Source organism: Mus pahari, chromosome 5, assembly GCF_900095145.1.
Source record: "Mus pahari chromosome 5, PAHARI_EIJ_v1.1, whole genome shotgun sequence".
Classification (NCBI taxonomy): domain Eukaryota; kingdom Metazoa; phylum Chordata; class Mammalia; order Rodentia; family Muridae; genus Mus; species Mus pahari.
Window position 1 is genome coordinate 124,071,778 of NC_034594.1, and position 19,006 is coordinate 124,090,783.

General features: G+C 41.4%; 1 protein-coding gene across 1 annotated transcript in view; it reads right to left on the reverse strand.

Moving 5' to 3' along the window:
• Hmcn1 (hemicentin 1) overlaps nt 1-10,136 on the reverse strand; it is a 418,463-nt gene extending 408,327 nt beyond the window's left edge. The window contains exon 1 of the mRNA XM_021197369.1: nt 9,486-10,136. Within this exon, the coding sequence (XP_021053028.1) occupies nt 9,486-9,753 (268 nt within the window). The 5' untranslated portion in view covers nt 9,754-10,136. The remainder of the gene's footprint in view (nt 1-9,485) is intronic.
• Nucleotides 10,137-19,006: the final 8,870 nt, after the last annotated feature.

A 19,006-nucleotide genomic window follows, 5' to 3' on the forward strand; every position in this document is an offset into this window, starting at 1 on the left:
CATTTTACACACACGTGTACAGGAAAGATTCCATGACAGGCTGCCACATCCTGGACCCTTGGGTACCGCTTGTCTATAACTCTGCCCGTCCTTGCCCCGCAGCTCTCTTTTTGTATGGAGTCAAAGGTCTTTACCTGCCAAGAGCCGATTCCTCTTTGCGACCTATCTCTTCTCGCTTCCTCCAAGTCCCCCTTCCATGGGCTATCGAGTCTCTCTGCTGTCACTTGCAATATTCTTCAACTGTGTGGATTACTTTCAAACAGGACTTAAATGTTCTTTCCTTCTTACCGTCTGAAGTTAGAACACCCTTATACAACCCTAAGTAAGACCCAATACTTAGTGTCTGTTGAGAATTTACTCTGGGAAAGAAAACTTTGGACATCCATTATAATTGGCCCACACATAAATCTTGTAAGTTACATCATATTAAACACAAGGATGGTAATACAGCAAGCCACTGGATGAGCTGGGCTTCTGAGATAAGGATCAAAGTCCAAAGCCTCCTATACCAACTGTCTCATGTCTCATAAAGGAAGCACCTTGGACTCACTGGATTCATTCTCTTAGTTCCCACTCAGGCTTCACAAGTCCAATGAGACTTTTCCTTACTACTATTTGACCTTGGCCTTCATTAATCTTATAAATGATAGAGCTGACAGCTTGCTTCAAACCTATACCCTTTGTTCTTGCTGTTTCCTGTAGACTCTCCTTTCAGAGTCCTCGATACGTTTCTTCCATCCCCTGAATGTCTGCATACGCCACAGTTCTATCCGGTTTCTCTTCTGAGTCTACACTCGCCTTGGATGATCTCACTTATTCCGATGGCTTCAACTGTCATCTGTGTAAGTTTCAAGTGGATAGAACAGCTCCTTGGCACGTTTCAGCTAACACTGACAGCTAGAAATGCTGGGAGTGATACCTGAAGACAGACAGGCCACCCAAACAGACCCACGAGGGAAACATGGACTGTGATAAATTCGCCATCACTGACAAGTATCTGGCTCTCAGACTTAAAAACTCAGAAACTTGAGCATGACACTGTCACAGTATTTTAAACAAGGGAGGCTGGTGTATACAACTGGAATGCCAAAATATGAGTTACTGATGGGGAATATGACTATCTAATGAACCTGATGTATGTGTCCATCTGACCGCAGCTTTCTCTCCCTATAAAGAATGACATGAGGTTACATTATCAGAAAGCTGTTTGGAGTGGGTGCATCCAGAACGAGGACAGTTAATTGTATGGTGCTGATGTGTAATGACATCATTATATATTTATAAGGAGAAACAGTCCATCACCATAGTGGAATCCTAGTTGTTCAAGTGAAAAATAAATTTAACACATTGAGTCCTAGTTAGAACTTGGCTGGACACTGCTCAAATATGTTTCTGTGATTATTTTTCACTGCTGGCCCATGAATTTCTGGTTGTTGTTCATTTCAGACAAGATAATCTCTGCAGAACTTACTATCAAGACTCACTACCCTGGGAATGACATTGTCTCTTGGAGAAAGCATGGCATTATGTCTCTTTTCTCATACTGCATGCTAATTTCATTAGCTTGTTATATTTGTTTTTCCTGTATTGGTAAGACAAAGTCAAGTCAATTGGCCTTCGTTAATGAGGCATACATGTATCCTTTCTCCAGTGCCCAGGTCTCCTCCTGGTGCCCCCAGGATTTCCTCCCCTGAGTTGCAGAGATGGTCTCATCTCTCATCCTCCAGCTTTGAAGACTCCCTTGCTCCACGGTGCCAAGAGATAAAAGTTCTAAATTGAAAAACCACAGAGGTGCCATGATAATCCTTGCAACCCTTCCAGCTCCCAAGGGCTTTCATCAGGAAATGCAAAACCTCTAATACATTTTGATTAAGCTGCTTTGATTCATGAACTTTCCTCAGATTTCAGCCCCAGATGACACTTCTCCCAGAAAAATCTTTGCTAGTCAAGCCTGCTTGAATTTGTGAGAGTGGAGAACTTTGTAAGGTTTTTTTTCCACTACAGAATATACAGCATATACCTGGGGTAAACTGTACCCCTCCTCATAGACCGCTGGCCTCTTCTGAATTTTGTCTCACTGTTTTTGAATCAACACACCTGGCATGATCCTTGATATTAAAAAACAGTAACAGACATATTTATTAAGTGAATAATTATAAAGACTTGTAATAGAGCATCTATATTCCCTTGCAGGTTTCTCTATGAGGAGGCAGAGGTGTGGAGACAGAAATGATGCAACAAAGAACTCACGTGTCTTGAACATTCATTGTATCAGAATGGAGCTGATGTTGAACTGGTTTGAACTGTCTTTTGCCTGTCTGTTGCCTTGTAACCAAGCAGACATCCCTCCTAAGAGAAACAAGTCCCGACCTCTTACATAAATACTGTACAGCTTCCCCTGTACCTTCATTTTCTTCTTCAATTTTTCACAGACACGTGCGACTTTGAGCCACCCATTTTAGAGTACCATTTTATTCTTAAAATTGGGTATTTTATTTTATTTTATTTTATTTATTTATTTATTTATTTTCGAGACAGGGTTTCTCTGTATAGCTCTGGCTGTCCTGGAACTCACTTGGTAGACCAGGCTGACCTCGAACTCAGAAATCCGCCTGCCTCTGCCTCCCGAGTGCTGGGATTAAAGGCCTGCGCCACCAGGAAAATTGGGTATTTTAAAATTACATCTGTTTACTTACTTATTAGTGGTGGGACATGGTATATGTGTGGACATCAAAGGAAAACTTTCAGGAGTTGCTCGTCTCCTGCCACCATGTAGGACCTAGGAATCGAATGCAAGTCTGTCTTAGCAGCGAGTGCCTTAACTTCCTGAGCCGTCTTGTCAGCCCTCTGCAGTACTTCTAACACATCTAATCTTCTAAAACAACTACACTTCTAAAGCACGTGTGCTGCTTTACCTAACCGTGATAGTGCCGCCAGGGTGAAGGCAGCTACGCTACAAGATGAATGAAACGCTTAAGGAAGAAGGGCCCAAAATTATGCTTGGTAGAAGCAAGTCATCTCACTAGAAATCAAGTAAAAGATTTTTCCTCAGTTTAACCAAAAAAATAAACAGTTTTACCACAGAGCCTGAGCAAATGTTCTTAATAAATCTTAAATACTATATTTATCGAAATCCAGTCTCTAACATCCTCCACATTGTTTTAAATTTTAACTACATATATAAGCATGTGCCTCCATCTGGGTATGAGCTCATTAATGCTGACGCCCAGAGAGACCAGGAGATAGTTTCAGATCCCCTGGAGCTGGTATTAGGGTCAGTTGTAAAGTACCTGACCAGGTTGCTGGGAACTGAACCCAGGCCCTCTGTGACAGCAGGAAGATCTCTTAACCACTGTGACATCTCTCCAGCCTCAGTCTCTTCTGGCATCTTGAGGGAATTTTTATTGTGCGTAGCAAAGCATTTCTACTTAGCCTCAAAAGTATCTTATGAAGTAACATTCACTACACACACACACACACACACACACCTTCATGAAAATTCTCGTTCCTGCACAATGCACTGGGACAAAGGGGGACTGACAGCTTCTTGTTTCCTATACTTACAGAACTGGAAATAATTCAACTTAAGATTCAGCTCATATAAGAGCGGCTAAATTTTCAAAGTCTGAATATATGTTATTTTTCCCTTATAAGAATCTTCCTGTTCCTTATGATTTAAAGTCATTCTGCTGTTGATCAGAAAAAAATTCTAAGAATCTTTATGTTACAAAATCCTTGGGGGTATTTTCTTAGCACAGGTCTGACCAAACTGTACAAAGCCAATGAGGGTTTATTGGGTTTTATTAAAATAAAATAATAAACTCTCAAAGAGGTATGCAGTGCTTTTGGTATTTCTGCTTTTGAACCAAATCCTTTCTGCTTCCAATCTCTTTAAGTCCCTTACCTTTATCACTGTCTGATAATGGCAATACATTAATTTTATAGCTAGCAAAACAAAGATCAGTCAAGATTATCGAACAATTTGCTTAAATGACAAGAATGAGAAAAAAAACACATGTCTTCTATTCCATAATGGATGCTCATTCTACTGCATGACATTTGCATTTTGAAAATAAACCAACTGAATAATTTATCTCAACTAGATTCAAATTCAGCCCGTGAGTAGGGCAACCACCACAGTAGCTGCACACAGAAATAGTTACAGATTTTCCATTTCTCTTCTCCATCCTCTTACATTCTCTCTGTCCAGGCTCTTCAATTCAACGGACCACCCTCCTTCCTTAAGACAGAGCTTCTCCTGCCCCTTTGATTCCAGTTTCTCTCCGATGCTTCGTTCGTCACCTCTCTAAGTAAGCATTCCTCCATCTCCAGGCTGAGTCCTTGGGCCTCTCTCTTCCCCAAGCACAGTCAGCCCCTTAGTAGTTTTATCGAGTCTGACACCCCGAAACAGCATCTTCATGTATCGCTTTTCGTCTTAAATTAACATCTCTCATTCTGCCTGCTGTGAACTCTTCAGTCATGCACAGGACTGCCTTCCTCCATCTCCACCTGTCGACCGTCCATCGAAAGGTGTCTCATGTTTATTATACATGATGCCTCGTCTTCCCACCCATTCTATCTCCCCTGATCATTCTCCACCTCAGCATATAACCCTGCCATGCTCCTATCACCTCAAGCCAAGTCTCGGGATGCATGCTATCTTGTTTTTCCCCTTGTACCTCACATTCAATGCATCATCAAGTCTTCTTGGCTTTCTACTCAAAATACACACAAATTCCAAATATGAACCAACATCCATAACTATCAACTCCGCCTGAGGAATTCACAGTCTTCTGGTGGGCCCACTCTACCCTTTATTGGCTTCCCACTACTCCCTATCACTAGATGTATGGTCCAGCAGACATATATGCCAAATTGTGTCATTGAGCCATTTAGAACTCTATAGGTGAGGGTAGAAAGATGGCTCTGTGGTTATCAACAGCGGCTGCTCATCCAGAGGACATGGATTGATTCCCAACACTCACATGGCAGCTCATAATCATCACTAACTCCAGTTCCAGATAATCCAATGCCCTCTTCATGTCATTCATAGTTAAAAAGAAGGAAAGGGAGAGGGAAGAGGAGGAGGAGGAGGGGGAGGAGGGGGAGGAGGAGGAGGAGGACAACAGCAACAACCACCACAGTCATAGGGAGCTATGAGCCCTTTTCCTGAACACATCCTATCATATTTCAGGCCATGTTTGCCAATTCCCCTCTATCTCTTGCCATATCACAGACACTCAAGTGTCTCACTGTTGTTGAATGTGTCAAGATGCTCTTGTCACCAGGACACTTTGCTAAGTTGCTCAACGCTCCCACCTTCGAGCCTTTGTTGAAATAGAATCTCTTCTACTGCACAGTCCCCAGCCACCATTCTTAAAACTCTAACACCATCAAGTTCACCTTGAGATCCTCGTGACCCTTTCCTGCCTTTTGTTTCCTTTATAGTAATAACAGGCATCAAATGCTTGTGTGTGTGTGTGCGTGTGCGTGTGTTTGTGTGTGTGTGTGTGTGTGTGTGTGTGTGTGCTTGTGTGTGTGTTGACCATTCCCTTTATTGTCTGTGTTCCCCTTTCCTCCAGAGAATGTAGGGTCCATGATGGCAGGAGCCTTCCTTTGGGTTTTCTTCTCTTTTGACTCCTCAGTGCATTAAGCAATGCCTGAAACACAGTAAGCAAGTGAGCAAGGAACACAGACCATTATGAGATGTTGCAGAGAGTGGAATGTGACCGTCAGAGAAGAAGATGTCCAACTTATTAAAACACAGCATCCATTCTCACTGCTTCTGTCTCTGGAAACTGCCTCCCTCCCAGAGAAAGGGGAGAATAAGACCCTGTGTGATAGAGGAGAGCAGGCGAAAGAGACCATCAGCTCGCCTCTACACAACCATACATCATTTTGTATAGAGGAAGACAGGAATGAGATTTGAGTAGCATTAAAAACAGAGAAAAATAATATAGATATTCTAATAACTGATGACAGGCGGATAAAGTAATGGAGAAACTGGATCTCACACATAATGCTATTGGGAACATAAAGTGTTATAACAGTTTTGAACAGTAGCTTGCCCACCCTCAGCAATTAAATAAAGACTTACCATAACCCAGAGATTTCACTTCTAAATATATGTGCAGAAGAAATGAAAACATGTCTACAGAGAAATGTGTATGTGGATATTCAGAACAGTTATTAGTAAAAGGGTAGGGAATATCTAAATCTCCATCACAGACCAGTGTATAAGTGAAATGTGGTATGCGGTGGAATATAATTTGGTCATATTAAAGAAATGATGACTGATTACTGACACATGCTTCAATACAAATGAACCTTGAAAGAATTATGCTGGCCTGAGGAATCCAGTCACACAAGACCACAGATTATTATAAATAATCTCTCCAGTGTATGAGCCAGAACAGGAAATCTCAGAGAGGCAGAAAAGTGGGTTAGTGGTTTGCTTAGGAGAAGAATAGGAAACTGACAACTAAATGGCATGGGACTTCTTTGAGGGTCAGGAGACTATTTTAAAACCAACGGTGATGATGGTGTCACCTATCTACAAGCATAATAATTATACATGATAAAACAGTACATTGTATGATGAAGGAAGTCTATCTCAACAAAGCTATTACAAATGAATGCAGTAGCCAGGTGTCATGATGCACACATAGAATCCCAGCACCAAGAATCAGAAGCAGGAAGATATAGTCCATGAGTTCAAGACCAGCCTGGTCTACATCATGAGTTCCAGACCAGTCAGGGCTACATAAAAGACTATGTCTCAAAAAATAAATTAATCAATTAAAAGTAATACAGGAAGCATGACTTTGGGGATTAAAAGGCTTCTTCAACACAGCTAGTTAATTATCATTAGGATAACTGAAGCTGACTCAGGGCAGCCGCTTCCCCTTCCTGTGTGCTGCTGCATCTTTCTCACTTTTCTCTGCATGAGTATCTTCTGATGAGCTTTATCACCACACTGCCCATGGATTTGACCTTCTTCCTCCTTGGACTCTGTGTTTTCAAACAACCACCACCTGTAGCCACACACCTTTCCCTGAACTGTAATGTGGGTCTACAAAAGCCTGAGACTGTCAACAAAAGCCTGAGACTGTCACTCATTATTCCATCTAGGGATGGGGGGGGGGGGACGGGGGACACGTGCCAGCAGAGCAAGCACTCAAGTCATTAGTATAATTACTTGAGTTCAATGCTAGGTGTTACTTCTTTCCACATCAGTTGATTTATTCAACCATAAATGTGTATTAGAGACTAGTTAAAAAGTCATTTGTAGGACAGTCACAAAATATCACAATCAGAAATGCCCTTAGGCCTGTTCAAATCCAGTTCCTTCACTCTGATTTTGAAACTGAGCTTCAAAAAGGGAAATCGACTTTTCCCCAATGTCAGTAAGATATAAATCTCCATTCAAGGCCCTTCCTGTCATTACATCCTGATCATCAGCTGGGAAGGAAACAAAACCTCTCAATGAACATTTGGGCGCACACAAAGAGGAAATCAGAAAAATCACACAATGGCAATAATCTATTAAAGTGAAATTGAAGTTAAATGTCATTTGCATGTTTTAACTTCTATTTCCCTATCTGCAAAAATAGTTTAAATATACTTGGATAATATAAGCTATTTCTCATTCTCTATTTTTAATCATAAAAGAAATGTAATCAGTATGTACATTGAGTTATAAACACAATTTTATTAAAGTTTAAACTACTAATTATTTTCTCATCCAATTTAATTCAAAAGGGGGTCTAGCTTTATTAGTCACTGGCAATTAACATTTCAAGTTTCCCCACTTTGAATTCTGGTTGCTAAACTACAGTAAACTACAACGAGTTAAAGACTTTCTCACTGGATACCAGTTGGGAGGCAACACACACTATACAATCTGTTATAAAATATTTCCACATCATTCCAAAATATAGTAATTCAGCATCCATTTGTGAGATGAAACATATTTTATATTTTTCCAGTAACATAACCTCACCAATTTTGAGACAAGCAAATTGTGCTATAAATTAGCAAAATCAGTTTTTACTTTATATTTGAGTCAACTTCAGATTCATCCCTGATGAGGAAATATATTTAGCCTATTCCAAAATAACAAAAGCTTTGGACTGCATCATAAGTGGCATCTTATAAACTGAAACATCATGACATTTGAAGTGTCTTAATGAGACAGTAAACACAACAAATGATCGTCAAACTCTTGATTCAAATGGTAGAGCCTATCGTGTCTGATCAGGGTGGAAATGCATGTATATACTACAGAAGATCAGGATTGCTTATTGTTGCCATCGAAGAACTTTAAAATTCCAGAAAATTCTAGCTCCCTCTCAATGTATCCCAAGGACATCTTTTTAAATAGCTGAAATACACCACATTTAATAACCAGCAATAATTAGGATTTTAATATGCCTGGCAAATGCACAAGGAAAGGGGAAAAAAACCAACAAACCAGAGATCTTCAACATCATGCTCTCATTGTGAAAGAGGTCTAGAGAAGAGAGAATTTCAAAAGCAAGGGGAATGTGGGAGAGCAGTGGGGGAGGGTTCTTAAGAAACCACTGTTTTATTTCTTCCACTGAGCGGCTACTTGCCTAATGAAACTCAGGTGGACACAAGACAGTAAGCCCCAGGGCTCCTGTAATGCTACCCTCCATGATGACAATGAGGGCTCCTAGGAGCCTCTCAGAGAGGTGCTACTTGAAAAAGAAACTGCAAAGAGTAAATAGGATCATGTTACAGTACAGCAGCAGAAAGCCACAGCTTCAGGGCACAACATAAAGCTATTTTTCTTCAACTACCTTTCAAGAGCACAGACCTAGCAAATTGCATGCATTTGTACCGCCTGAGACATGAACATACTGTTTACACACATCTGTGAATCTAACTAATGATGACCCGGTGCCACGAAGAATAGATTCAGTTAAGGAATGAATGACTTCTGTCTTTCATTTTCATGCCTCCAGTTCCAATCCTAGCTGCTATTTACAGACTTGCTCATGTGTCCCGCAGCAGGTCTGATTCTCTCCCAAGTGAGACTGAGAGTGTGTGCTTGCTTGCGCTCAGTGCCCTGCTGCTGAAAACCCCATTCCTGTCCCATGGCTGCCTTAGCAAATGAAACAGTCTTTAGCTTTAAAAGGCAGGCAGGTTAACTCTGAGCTTGCTGCTGTTGCTGCTACAAAGTCCTGGTTCTCATCTTCTGAGGACCACATTTTCAGGTCAGGGCACCACTATTTAATCTCCCTAAACAAGCCAACAACTCACTCCATGGCTCAGCCTTACTGAGCTGAGATTTGAGAGCAAGCCCAGAAGTCAGTAAGCAATTCTTTGTTACTACCGTATTCCATTCCGCTGCGCATTAAAAAAAAAATGCTTTCGAGACTTTCTTACAATAAAACAAGTTCATAGCATAAGAAAAGAATTATGAATCAACAACAAATACAGAGAGTAAATATTCCCCTTACCTGGATCATGGAAGGGCACCAAAGCAAAGTTGTAAAGAGGTCTCTTAGGTCTTTTCAAAGACGTCTCCAAAATTTTGGAAGCCCCTTCAATAACCTGAACTAAATCATCATACATGGACCCAGTCACATCAAACACAAAAGCCAGCGTGGACGCCCCCTCAGGAATCTCCTCAGCCCCGCTCTCCGACTGCGGAGTCCCATCTCCAGCTAGGGAAGAATGAAAAAGAGCCACCAGGAATACTGTGTGGACCACTTCCTGGGCAATCATTTTTTCTTTTCTTTTCTTGTTTTGCTCGCTGCTTTTCTCTTTGCCCTAAGCTCCTAACCACTGTGCTTACTCCTCAACAGCGGGCAGTGGACTGGCTTCCTCTCTGGTGCCTCATCAGGCTTTTGCAGTCTCTGAACTAACTCGAAAGTTTGGAGCGGAGAATGAGATGCGGACCAGCCCGGGAGCCCGGCTGCCTCCAGGAGCTGGGCTGGGCTGAGCAGGGATGCGGCGCCTTTTGTCCGGCTGGGTAGGTCCTGGGCTCTAGGCGGCCGCGTGCAGGGAGCTGCGAGTAGCCGAGCGCGGGCAGAGAGTGGGGTCCATGCCCGGGGGAACGCTGCGAGCCTGCGGTGCCGCCTCCGCCGCCGCGCTCCAGGCCAGCGACTGAGCCTCCCAACTTTCCGCAGCTAGCCCCTCGGAGGCGAAGCCCGGCGCGACCTCTCCTTCTGATTGGCCAGCGGCCGTCCCTCCTCTGCTGGAGCCCCGACCCCGGAGGGCGACTTTCCCCTCTGTGAGTTCCAAGTCTCTCCAGTACCGGGAAAGCGCTCGCTCGCAAAGTCAGCTCCGGTGTTCCCTTCAGAGCTATAACCAATCTCCAAAACTCCAAGGTAAACAATGGCTCTCAGGAATGTGTGGCCCACTCCCAAATTCAAGGGCATCGCATTAGCTAGCACAAAGGGAATTGGTGCACCACCACCCCCAATGTGTGTGCAACGCTGTTTCAGACAACGCTTCTCTCATAATTCCCCAGCCCACACCAAGTGCAGAAGCTAAGATGCCCCAGCCCAGCTTCCTGTCCTTCAACCCACCATTCAGCCCCGCCAGAAGGGGGAGCTGGAGCTTTCTTTCCTCTGGGCTGCAACTACAGGATGGATGGTTCTTTGATCTTCCTGAGGGAGTGTTTAGCCTAGAGGAAGGCATGGAGGGGGAAGTGGTAGGGGGAGGGGGCTGTAAAGGCAAAGGAGAATGGAAGGAGATAGGAGGAAAGTAAGAGACATCACAAAGTCACTAGCTGTGCTGTGGGACTGGAGAAGGAAACTGGGTATCAAAAACCATTGACGTCCAATAGAAAGAGCGGGGTTTTAAAAAAAAAGAAAAGAATGAGACATACTGAATTCATATTAGAAACCTGGGGGAGTTGTAATTTCGTTATCAAGATTCACTTCACTCATCAACCTAAATCCTCTGCGAAGCATGGTGATGCGATAGTATTCCCATTTCACATACCCTCTGGTACAACTATGTGTCACGTCTCAGGCAAAGATCCACTGAAATGTTGTTCCTCTCAATGATATTTTCCTGCCAAAACTTAAGGAAACTTTGAGGTGGAAAACATTACAATGTTCTTCCAAGTCGTAATCATTATATACATTATAGCCGGATTAACAGATTTCAGAAGGTAAGCTAAGAAAGTCAGTCATGGGCTAACCACTCTTTGTTCCCCTTTAATAAATGTTTTTTTCCTGGGAAAGGGGGTTATTGTCTGGATGCAAGCATTCAAAGTACAGCATATGGGCAGCTTTAAACTGGGTCTGAGTGTGTATGAGACCACCCTCCAGCATCGGGGCAGCCTGAGAAAGGGCCAGCTCCCACCAGTCTTTTATAATCTCCCAACTGTCTTCCCTTTCAGACCCACCAGCTGTGGAACTTGATTTTATGATACCTATAAGTCATGTCACTTAAAGGAAGCACACAGACCATTTGGGCTGGGGTGGGAACATGAGAGGAGAGAGGGAGAACGTGTTTCCTTTCCAAGTAGTATTTAGAGAATGTTGAATGCTATTTGAGTAGTCCATTCCTTTGTTTATTTAAAAAGGATTTCATTCTAGGTCATAGAGACCTGAGTTATTCCAGGTGCTCAGAGAGGTAGGAGAGCTCTGCATTCTACACCGAGTGTAGACAACCAGGTGCTAAGTCCTGCGTGGGGCTTAATAGCTGTGACCTTCAGCAAGCTACCTACCTTCTTTCTTCCTGTCTTCTTTTTTTTTTTTTTTAATTTATTTACTTGTAATAGGAAACATGGCAGTTACCTAATCAGAATTAAGTGATCTATATGTGTTCCAGATGCATTTGGGGGAAAAGGGGTGGTGTTGTATAAACTGACTATTCAACAAATGTGAAACAGATTTGTTTAATTGTGTTAAACAAGTCTTAAATTAAAATTAAATCTTAATTAAGTTAAATTTTCTTTATCATTACTGATTCCTGCCCACCTGTGATCAGTTATTGAGAATCATATTGAAATATAGGACTCTGTGGATCTGTCAATCTTGAAGTTCTGTGAGGTTTTGTTTTGTGCATTTTGAACGTTTGTAACTAAGTGCAGTTAGTATTGTGTCCTCTTCATTGACAAGCATATCTTTAACATTATGACACAACATTCATTTTCAATGCTATTATTTTTAATCTGAAATCTACATTGTCTAATTATATAATTTACTTTAATACCAGCATTCTAACTTTCCTATGACGAGGGTTAGCATGATGTTTGGTTTTATCTTTCATTTTTAACCAATTTGTGTCATTATTTGTAAAATGTATTTCTTGTACTCATCATACAATTGAATCTTTTTAAAAATCCAATCCGCCGGGCATGGTGGCACACACCTTTAATCCCAGCACTCGGGAGGCAGAAGCAGGCAGATTTCTGAGTTCGAGGCCAGCCTGGTCTGCAAAGTGAGTTCCAGGACAGCCAGGGCTATACAGAGAAACCCTGTCTCGAAAAACAAAACAAAACAACAACAACAAAAAATCAACCCAACAATCTCTGCCTTTTATGAATATAATTAGTCCATTTACATTCAGTGTGCTGGAGAGCATGGCTGTACCTTTCTATCAGTGTCTATTTTATTTTGCATTGAATAATGACTTTTATTATATCTCCATTGCTAAGCTAGATTGTTAGCTATTACTTTTTGGTTAATAGTTGAGTTATGGCTTCTAATCTGTATCTTTAATTGAATACAGCTTCCTTGCATGTATATCACATATTACTTCAGATAGAAGAGCCTTGGATTATGGCTGGGCAAACAACTCAGAAGTAGAGTGCTTACCTAGCATGAAGGAGGCTCTGGTTTTGATTTCCAGCACTAGAAAGGAAAGAATCAGAAAGAGGGGGTGAGGGAAAGAGGGAGAGAGAGAGAGAGAGAGAGAGAGAGAGAGAGAGAGAGAGAGAGAGAGAGATCCAAATCACCTTTCCTGAGCTATCTTGCTATTACTGTATCCACTAGTTCCTCTAGTGTGGCTCTGCTAGAAATTGATTGTCTCAGCTCTGTGTATTTGAAAGTCTTAATTTCACCATTTTTTAAAAAACACTGAAAGGTAGAAATAAAAATTCTGGCATGTTCTGATATTTTTCCTGGTTCTTCCTTTCACTCTATTTCCAGTGAGAAATCTCTGCCATCTCTCTATGTGCTCCTCCACGTGAGCCAGATCTGTCCCTCTTGGTGATTTTAAAAGTCTTATTATTATCACTGTTGTTCACAGTTTGATCGCATGCCTTGATATTGTTCCCCTTGTGTTCCCTTGGAGATTTTGAACTTCTTCCATCTCTTGTCATTAAATTTGTATGTTTTAGAACTTTATTACTCTGTCTCCTACCTCACCTTCCTCTGGGAACCTCCAGGTCTCATGTACAGGAGACACTTGAAGCTCTTCCATTGCTCACTAACATTTTGTTCATTTTCCTTAATTGTTCCCTTTCTTCCCTAGTTTCATTTTTATAATTTCTATACTATGTCTTTATGTTTTCTTAGTCTATTCCTTATTGTCTAATACACTAGTGGTCCCTCTCCTATAATTTCATCATGAATGTTACAGTTTCCATTCATCTCCAGGAGTGCAATTTGGGTCCTTTTAAAAACTTTGATATCTCACTTTGAATCTATAACCACACTACATTCAGGTACAGTAGTTGGTGATCGCTTGGTAATCTGTCTCAGTACATGGGTTGCTGTAGAGGAATTTTGATCTAGCAACATGGCTGTTCTAGCAAGGGATCACATCCAAAGACCTTCTAGATCTATATGATCTGGCCAGAATGCAAACATGCCCTAGATTACAGTTTGATCTGGCTGGAAAACAGACATGCCCTTAATATATACCTTTAATCCCTAACAATAAATGTAAGCAAATAATGTAAAAGGAAGCAGCCATGGTTGAAAGTGGCATCTAATTGAGGGCCAGACAAAGTGATGAATCAGAGAAAGATTTGACAGAATGAGTTAGAAATAGGATACACCCAACTTACATGAGAACAGCATAAGAAAAAGAGGTTACTTAAGAGCAGAGAGATGGGGGCAATGTGTGATGTATGTGAGTGTGTGGAAGTTTTTCAGAGACAATTTTACAGAGACAGGTTACAAGACCAAGCTAGACACAGATGAACACAGAATAAACCAAAGAATGAAGAGCCAGAAGACTAGAACATATTGCCAAAGTCAGTATGAGGCCAAGAAGAGTAATTCAGTCAGAAGCCACAAGAAGCAGGATTGAATCAGTCAGCTTGGAAAATTAGATTGTACAGCGGCTAGAAGTTTCCATCTTATACCTAGGGATAGTTAGAATAGAGAAGAAGACATTCTGGACTCAGATCAAGCAGTGTATTTCTCAGCTTGAGCATGGCTCTCATCTCATCCCTTCAACTGAGGAGATAAAAGCAACATTTACAGGTTGCTTTTTCTGAGGATTCAGGATCTTGACATGTCAGGCATTGTGATTTTTTACTTTATGGGGTACTAAACATCTCAGTACTCTTGTAAATATTCCTCCACTTTGTTCCAAGACAGAGTTGAGATTTTTGGAAACAGTTTCAACCTTTATTAGAACTTTCTTTTTAACAACTTAGATATACCAAAACAGTTTCATTCTAGAACTAAATATTCCCCATGACTAAGAAAGGATCACTCTGTGTCTTTTGTTCAATTCTCAGCAAGTCTTGACCAGTGAGACTGAATCCCCCTTTTACCCCAACCATTTATCTTTCTACTTAAACAACAGCCTTTAGATATTGGACAATGTTGTGGGATTGAATTAATTAGCAGCCTTTAGCAATGGCCAACTTTATAGAACACTTGTATATGTTCCTTTCTTGCTTTGTTCCTCCATGTCTTTTACCTACCACAACTTACCTCTTCATTTTTGCTTTCTGGGGAATTTTAGGTGATATTTTCTGAAACTTATAGAGCTAAAAGAGTTATAGATGAGATTGAATGTGACCTGATTCTGAGTGATGAAACTGTGAGAACTGGCAGTATATTTCCATCCCTGTGTACTGTCATATTGAATCCAGTTGAGTGTTCCTTTCCTGAGCCCTGAGTGTTTTTCTGACATAGACATACTGGCTCTCTGCATACCTAAGAAGCTCGCTATCTACACATCTCCTTTTAGTGTTGTCTCCTACACATTCTAGCAAAAGCTCCCCTGGATTTTCAGGTTCCTCTCCTCAGTTCAGACAGCCTACTAGCCCTGACAAGGGTCTTGCCTCCACTCGTCTTCAGAGACCTGGGAATTCTTCCAAGATGGTAAACTAGGAAAACTACCAGTGTTTTCATCTCTATGGAACTGCTTTCTTTTTTTCTGAGAATAAAATAAAATAGTGATCATAATATATTTAGCCCAGTATCTAGCAACTACTCTACATTCAAATTTTAATTTTATTAACATCATATTTAAATAACTTGAGTTTAAACCTATGTGCATGTACAGCTAGAATAAAAGGCATAAAACATGATAGAAAACTAAAGAGGCTGTTTATTTGTTTATAGAATGTCTTTAGTAGCTGCTGCTTTGGATATTGACTGCCTCCCAGGGACTTTGTCCTCAGCATATAAAGCATTTGCAGATGACAGAACTAATAAGTGAAGAAAACAGGAAGTGATAGCTACTGGAAGGAAGTTAGGTCAGGAAACATTTGTCCCTGATCTGAGAACCTCGGCTTCTTCCTGTATCCTTTACTCCCCTGCTCTCATAAGGTAGGTGGTGTCCTCTGCCCTGTACTCTACCCTGATGCTGTGCCTCCCCAGAGGTCTGAAAAATACAATAAAACAGTGGTTCTCAACCTTCCTAATGCTTAGATTTTTTAATACAGTTCCTCATGTCACAGTGACCCCCTCAACCATAAAATTATTTTTTCTTGCTACTTCATAATTATAATTTTTCTACAAGTATAAATCATAATGTAAAAATCTGCATTTTCTGATGGCCTTAGGTGACCCCTGTGAAAGGGTCATTTGACCACCAAAAGGGGTCTCAACCCACAGGTTGAGAACCACTGCAATAGACCATTTGAACATGAGCTGAAACCTGCAAAACGGGCCCAAGATAAACCTTCCCTTCTCATAAGTTTTCTTTCTCATGCATTTTGTCAGAATGATTGAAAGAAAGCTAATGAGCACAGCTTCCCTACCACCCTGAAACAAGTGGGTGATAACACTTGAGACTGCATTGACTGTCTTTTCTAACTGTAGGACACTACTGTTAGAAAAGAGGATAACATGAAAAAGAACATGCAGTTATTAAGAGACATTTTTCTTTACATAAGCATTTTTGTAGAGACCGTCTACATGCATGCACCTTCTATGTGTCCGATGTGTCTCTCTACTTGGCCCTTCTGCACTTGATGATCCATGCCTTGGACAGAGCAAAGGCCTCCATGGGCTCTCTCATTCCTTTCAATTAAGTCTGATTACTCTTGAAATCCAAGTGTTCACAAACAAGTCAGCCCACTAGACAGAAATTGTATTTATTCTTTAGAGTGAATGAATCCCCAAGTGCATATTTTGGCCATGGTTGCTTGAGAAAACCAAGATTGAAAGTTGGAAAAAAGTGAGTTAGAAAAGGCACACATCCCAGATTGAAGGTAGGAAGGAGTAGACAAGGGAATTGTAAAACAGTGACACTCAGATCAGAATGTTTCTTCAGAGAAAAAAAATACATTCTAGCCTGTTCCCTACCTTTGTTAAGAAGAATATACACAAGGAGAGAGCACGTCTGTGAATGTAGTCATACTTTAGTCTTCAGTTCTGTCAAGTCATCCCAGACACACAAGCAATTTCTAAAACTATTCTAGCTGTAACTCTCTGAGAATCCTACCCAAAGATTCCCTAGAATGTAAAGGAAGTACAGATTTGATAGGTAAAAGGAATGGAGAGCCAGAGCCAAGAAGAAGGAATAGACTACATGGCTGTTTTATGAAGCCTGATATCCCAATGGGCAACTAATTATTCTATCTCGTAAGCCTATCAAGTATCTAAAAGCTAGTCTTTAAAGAGAAAGAAGAATATGTGGGGTAAAAAAAAACTATCTGTCCACTGGGACCCATTATTAGTGGTCAAAGTCCATGCACATTCTGGGCTCTTACATGCAAAGTTACTGATTTGTTTGTATGATGTCCTGCACCAAGACATCAACAGACAAGCCTAGGACAATACAACAGGCCTATAATAAATGCTGAGGCAAGAAACTGTCAGAGAATTACTATGTGAACCTTATCAGAGCCTAGATATAACCCTGAATCAGATGAAGCTGAAAAGATGCAAGGAGTGAGTAAGAGTTGTCTAATAAGGTGAGCTAACCCAAAGAATTAGTGGGTATTATTCAGTATTGTCCCTTATTTGACAGCACAGTAAACTGCCTGAACCTAGAAATCTGTCTGTGACTGCTAAGCTTTCTTTGGTAATTTACTTATCTATTTGTCAAGAAATTTAATGAAGGCCAAGCATGGTGGTTCACACTTGAGAAGCTGAGATAGGATTTGGCATTGAGTTGAAGATCCATTTGGGCTACATAGTAAATTATTCAAGGTCATCCTGTTCTAGCAGGCCCTGTCTAGGAGAGAGAGAGAGAGAGAGAGAGAGAGAGAGAGAGAGAGAGAGAGAGAGAGAGAGAGAGAGAGAGAGAGAGAAGGGAGGGAGGGAAGGAGGGGGAAGGGAGGGGGAGGGAGGGGGAGAGAGAGAATATTAAAGACAGAGAGACAAAAATAAATTCATTCACACTTGTTACTTGTGCATATCTCATGCAAAGTACTAGACAATGAGTAGCTGTTCCTGTTCCCAAGGAACTGGACAGTCTAGTATAGAAGAGAAAGGGTTAAGGATTCTTTGAGAGATAAAATCCAGCATTCTTAGAAACCATATAAGGCATGTACTTACCTTAAGAAAATCATATCAACTATCCTAAAAGTATGGCACGTCCAGTGAGTGTAGAAGCACCAGCATTAGTTGTGGGATTGGGTCAGGGAGCAAAGGCATGGCCTTTCTGAGGACTGCCGATTTGGTTGGACTGTGAAGAAGGAGCAACAGGAGCACCAGCACGCATCATCATCATCATCATCAGCAGCAGCAGCAGCAGCAGCAGCAGCAGCAGCATCACTGCCTCCAGGCTTGTGTTCCGTCTTGGAAGTCCACAAAGACACTGATGGACTCTAAGCTAAAGAACAAATATTTAGTCGGACTTGAGCAAATCACTCAAATTTTGAAAGATGGAATAAGAGACATGACATAATTTTTACAGGGCTAAGAATGAGTTGCATCCATAATATTAACAGTATCCTTCATCTCGGGAAACAGAGACTTGCCGAGTTTGGCATCTTGGCTAAGCCAAGGGCACAGCAAGGAAAAATCTCTGATCCCAGCCCATGCTCCTCAGATCTCCTTAATGCTATGACTGTCTCTCAGGGGGGCATGAACTGATAAGTCACGTACAGTACAAGGAGAGGCTAGGACAACAGCAAAGTTATTTGGAGCTTTTAGTTGCTTTCAGTGGAAACAGTTGCAAATGGAACCCTAAAATAAGGAATCCACAAACGACCTTGAACACTCTAAGGGCCAAAACAGAGACAAGTGGAAAAAGCCAAATGATACAGTTGATCTGTTCCCAGTCATTCAGAGCCCCTGAGATTTCCCGGAGGCAGGGGTGGGAATGGCCATAGGCTACGAACACCATAGCAGATTTTGCCAGCACGTGGAGCAGATGCTTGGATACTGCCAGTTTCTTGCTCATGATCACCAATTAGTCTCGAAAGTGTTTACCTACATTCTCATTAGTTATGCTCTCTACATGAGGGACAGAGAAATGGAGTAGAAAAACCATCCTCCTCTTAATAAGTCTAGCACATTTCCAGCACTCACTAGAAAGATCGGTCTGATTCTCTGTTTACCCTTGAGCTTGTTCTGTGTGCCTTGAAGCAGACAAGAGTGTTGGTTAAGTGCTTTACAAGCCCATCAGTCAGACTGGGTCTGATAAGGCCTCGCTCAGG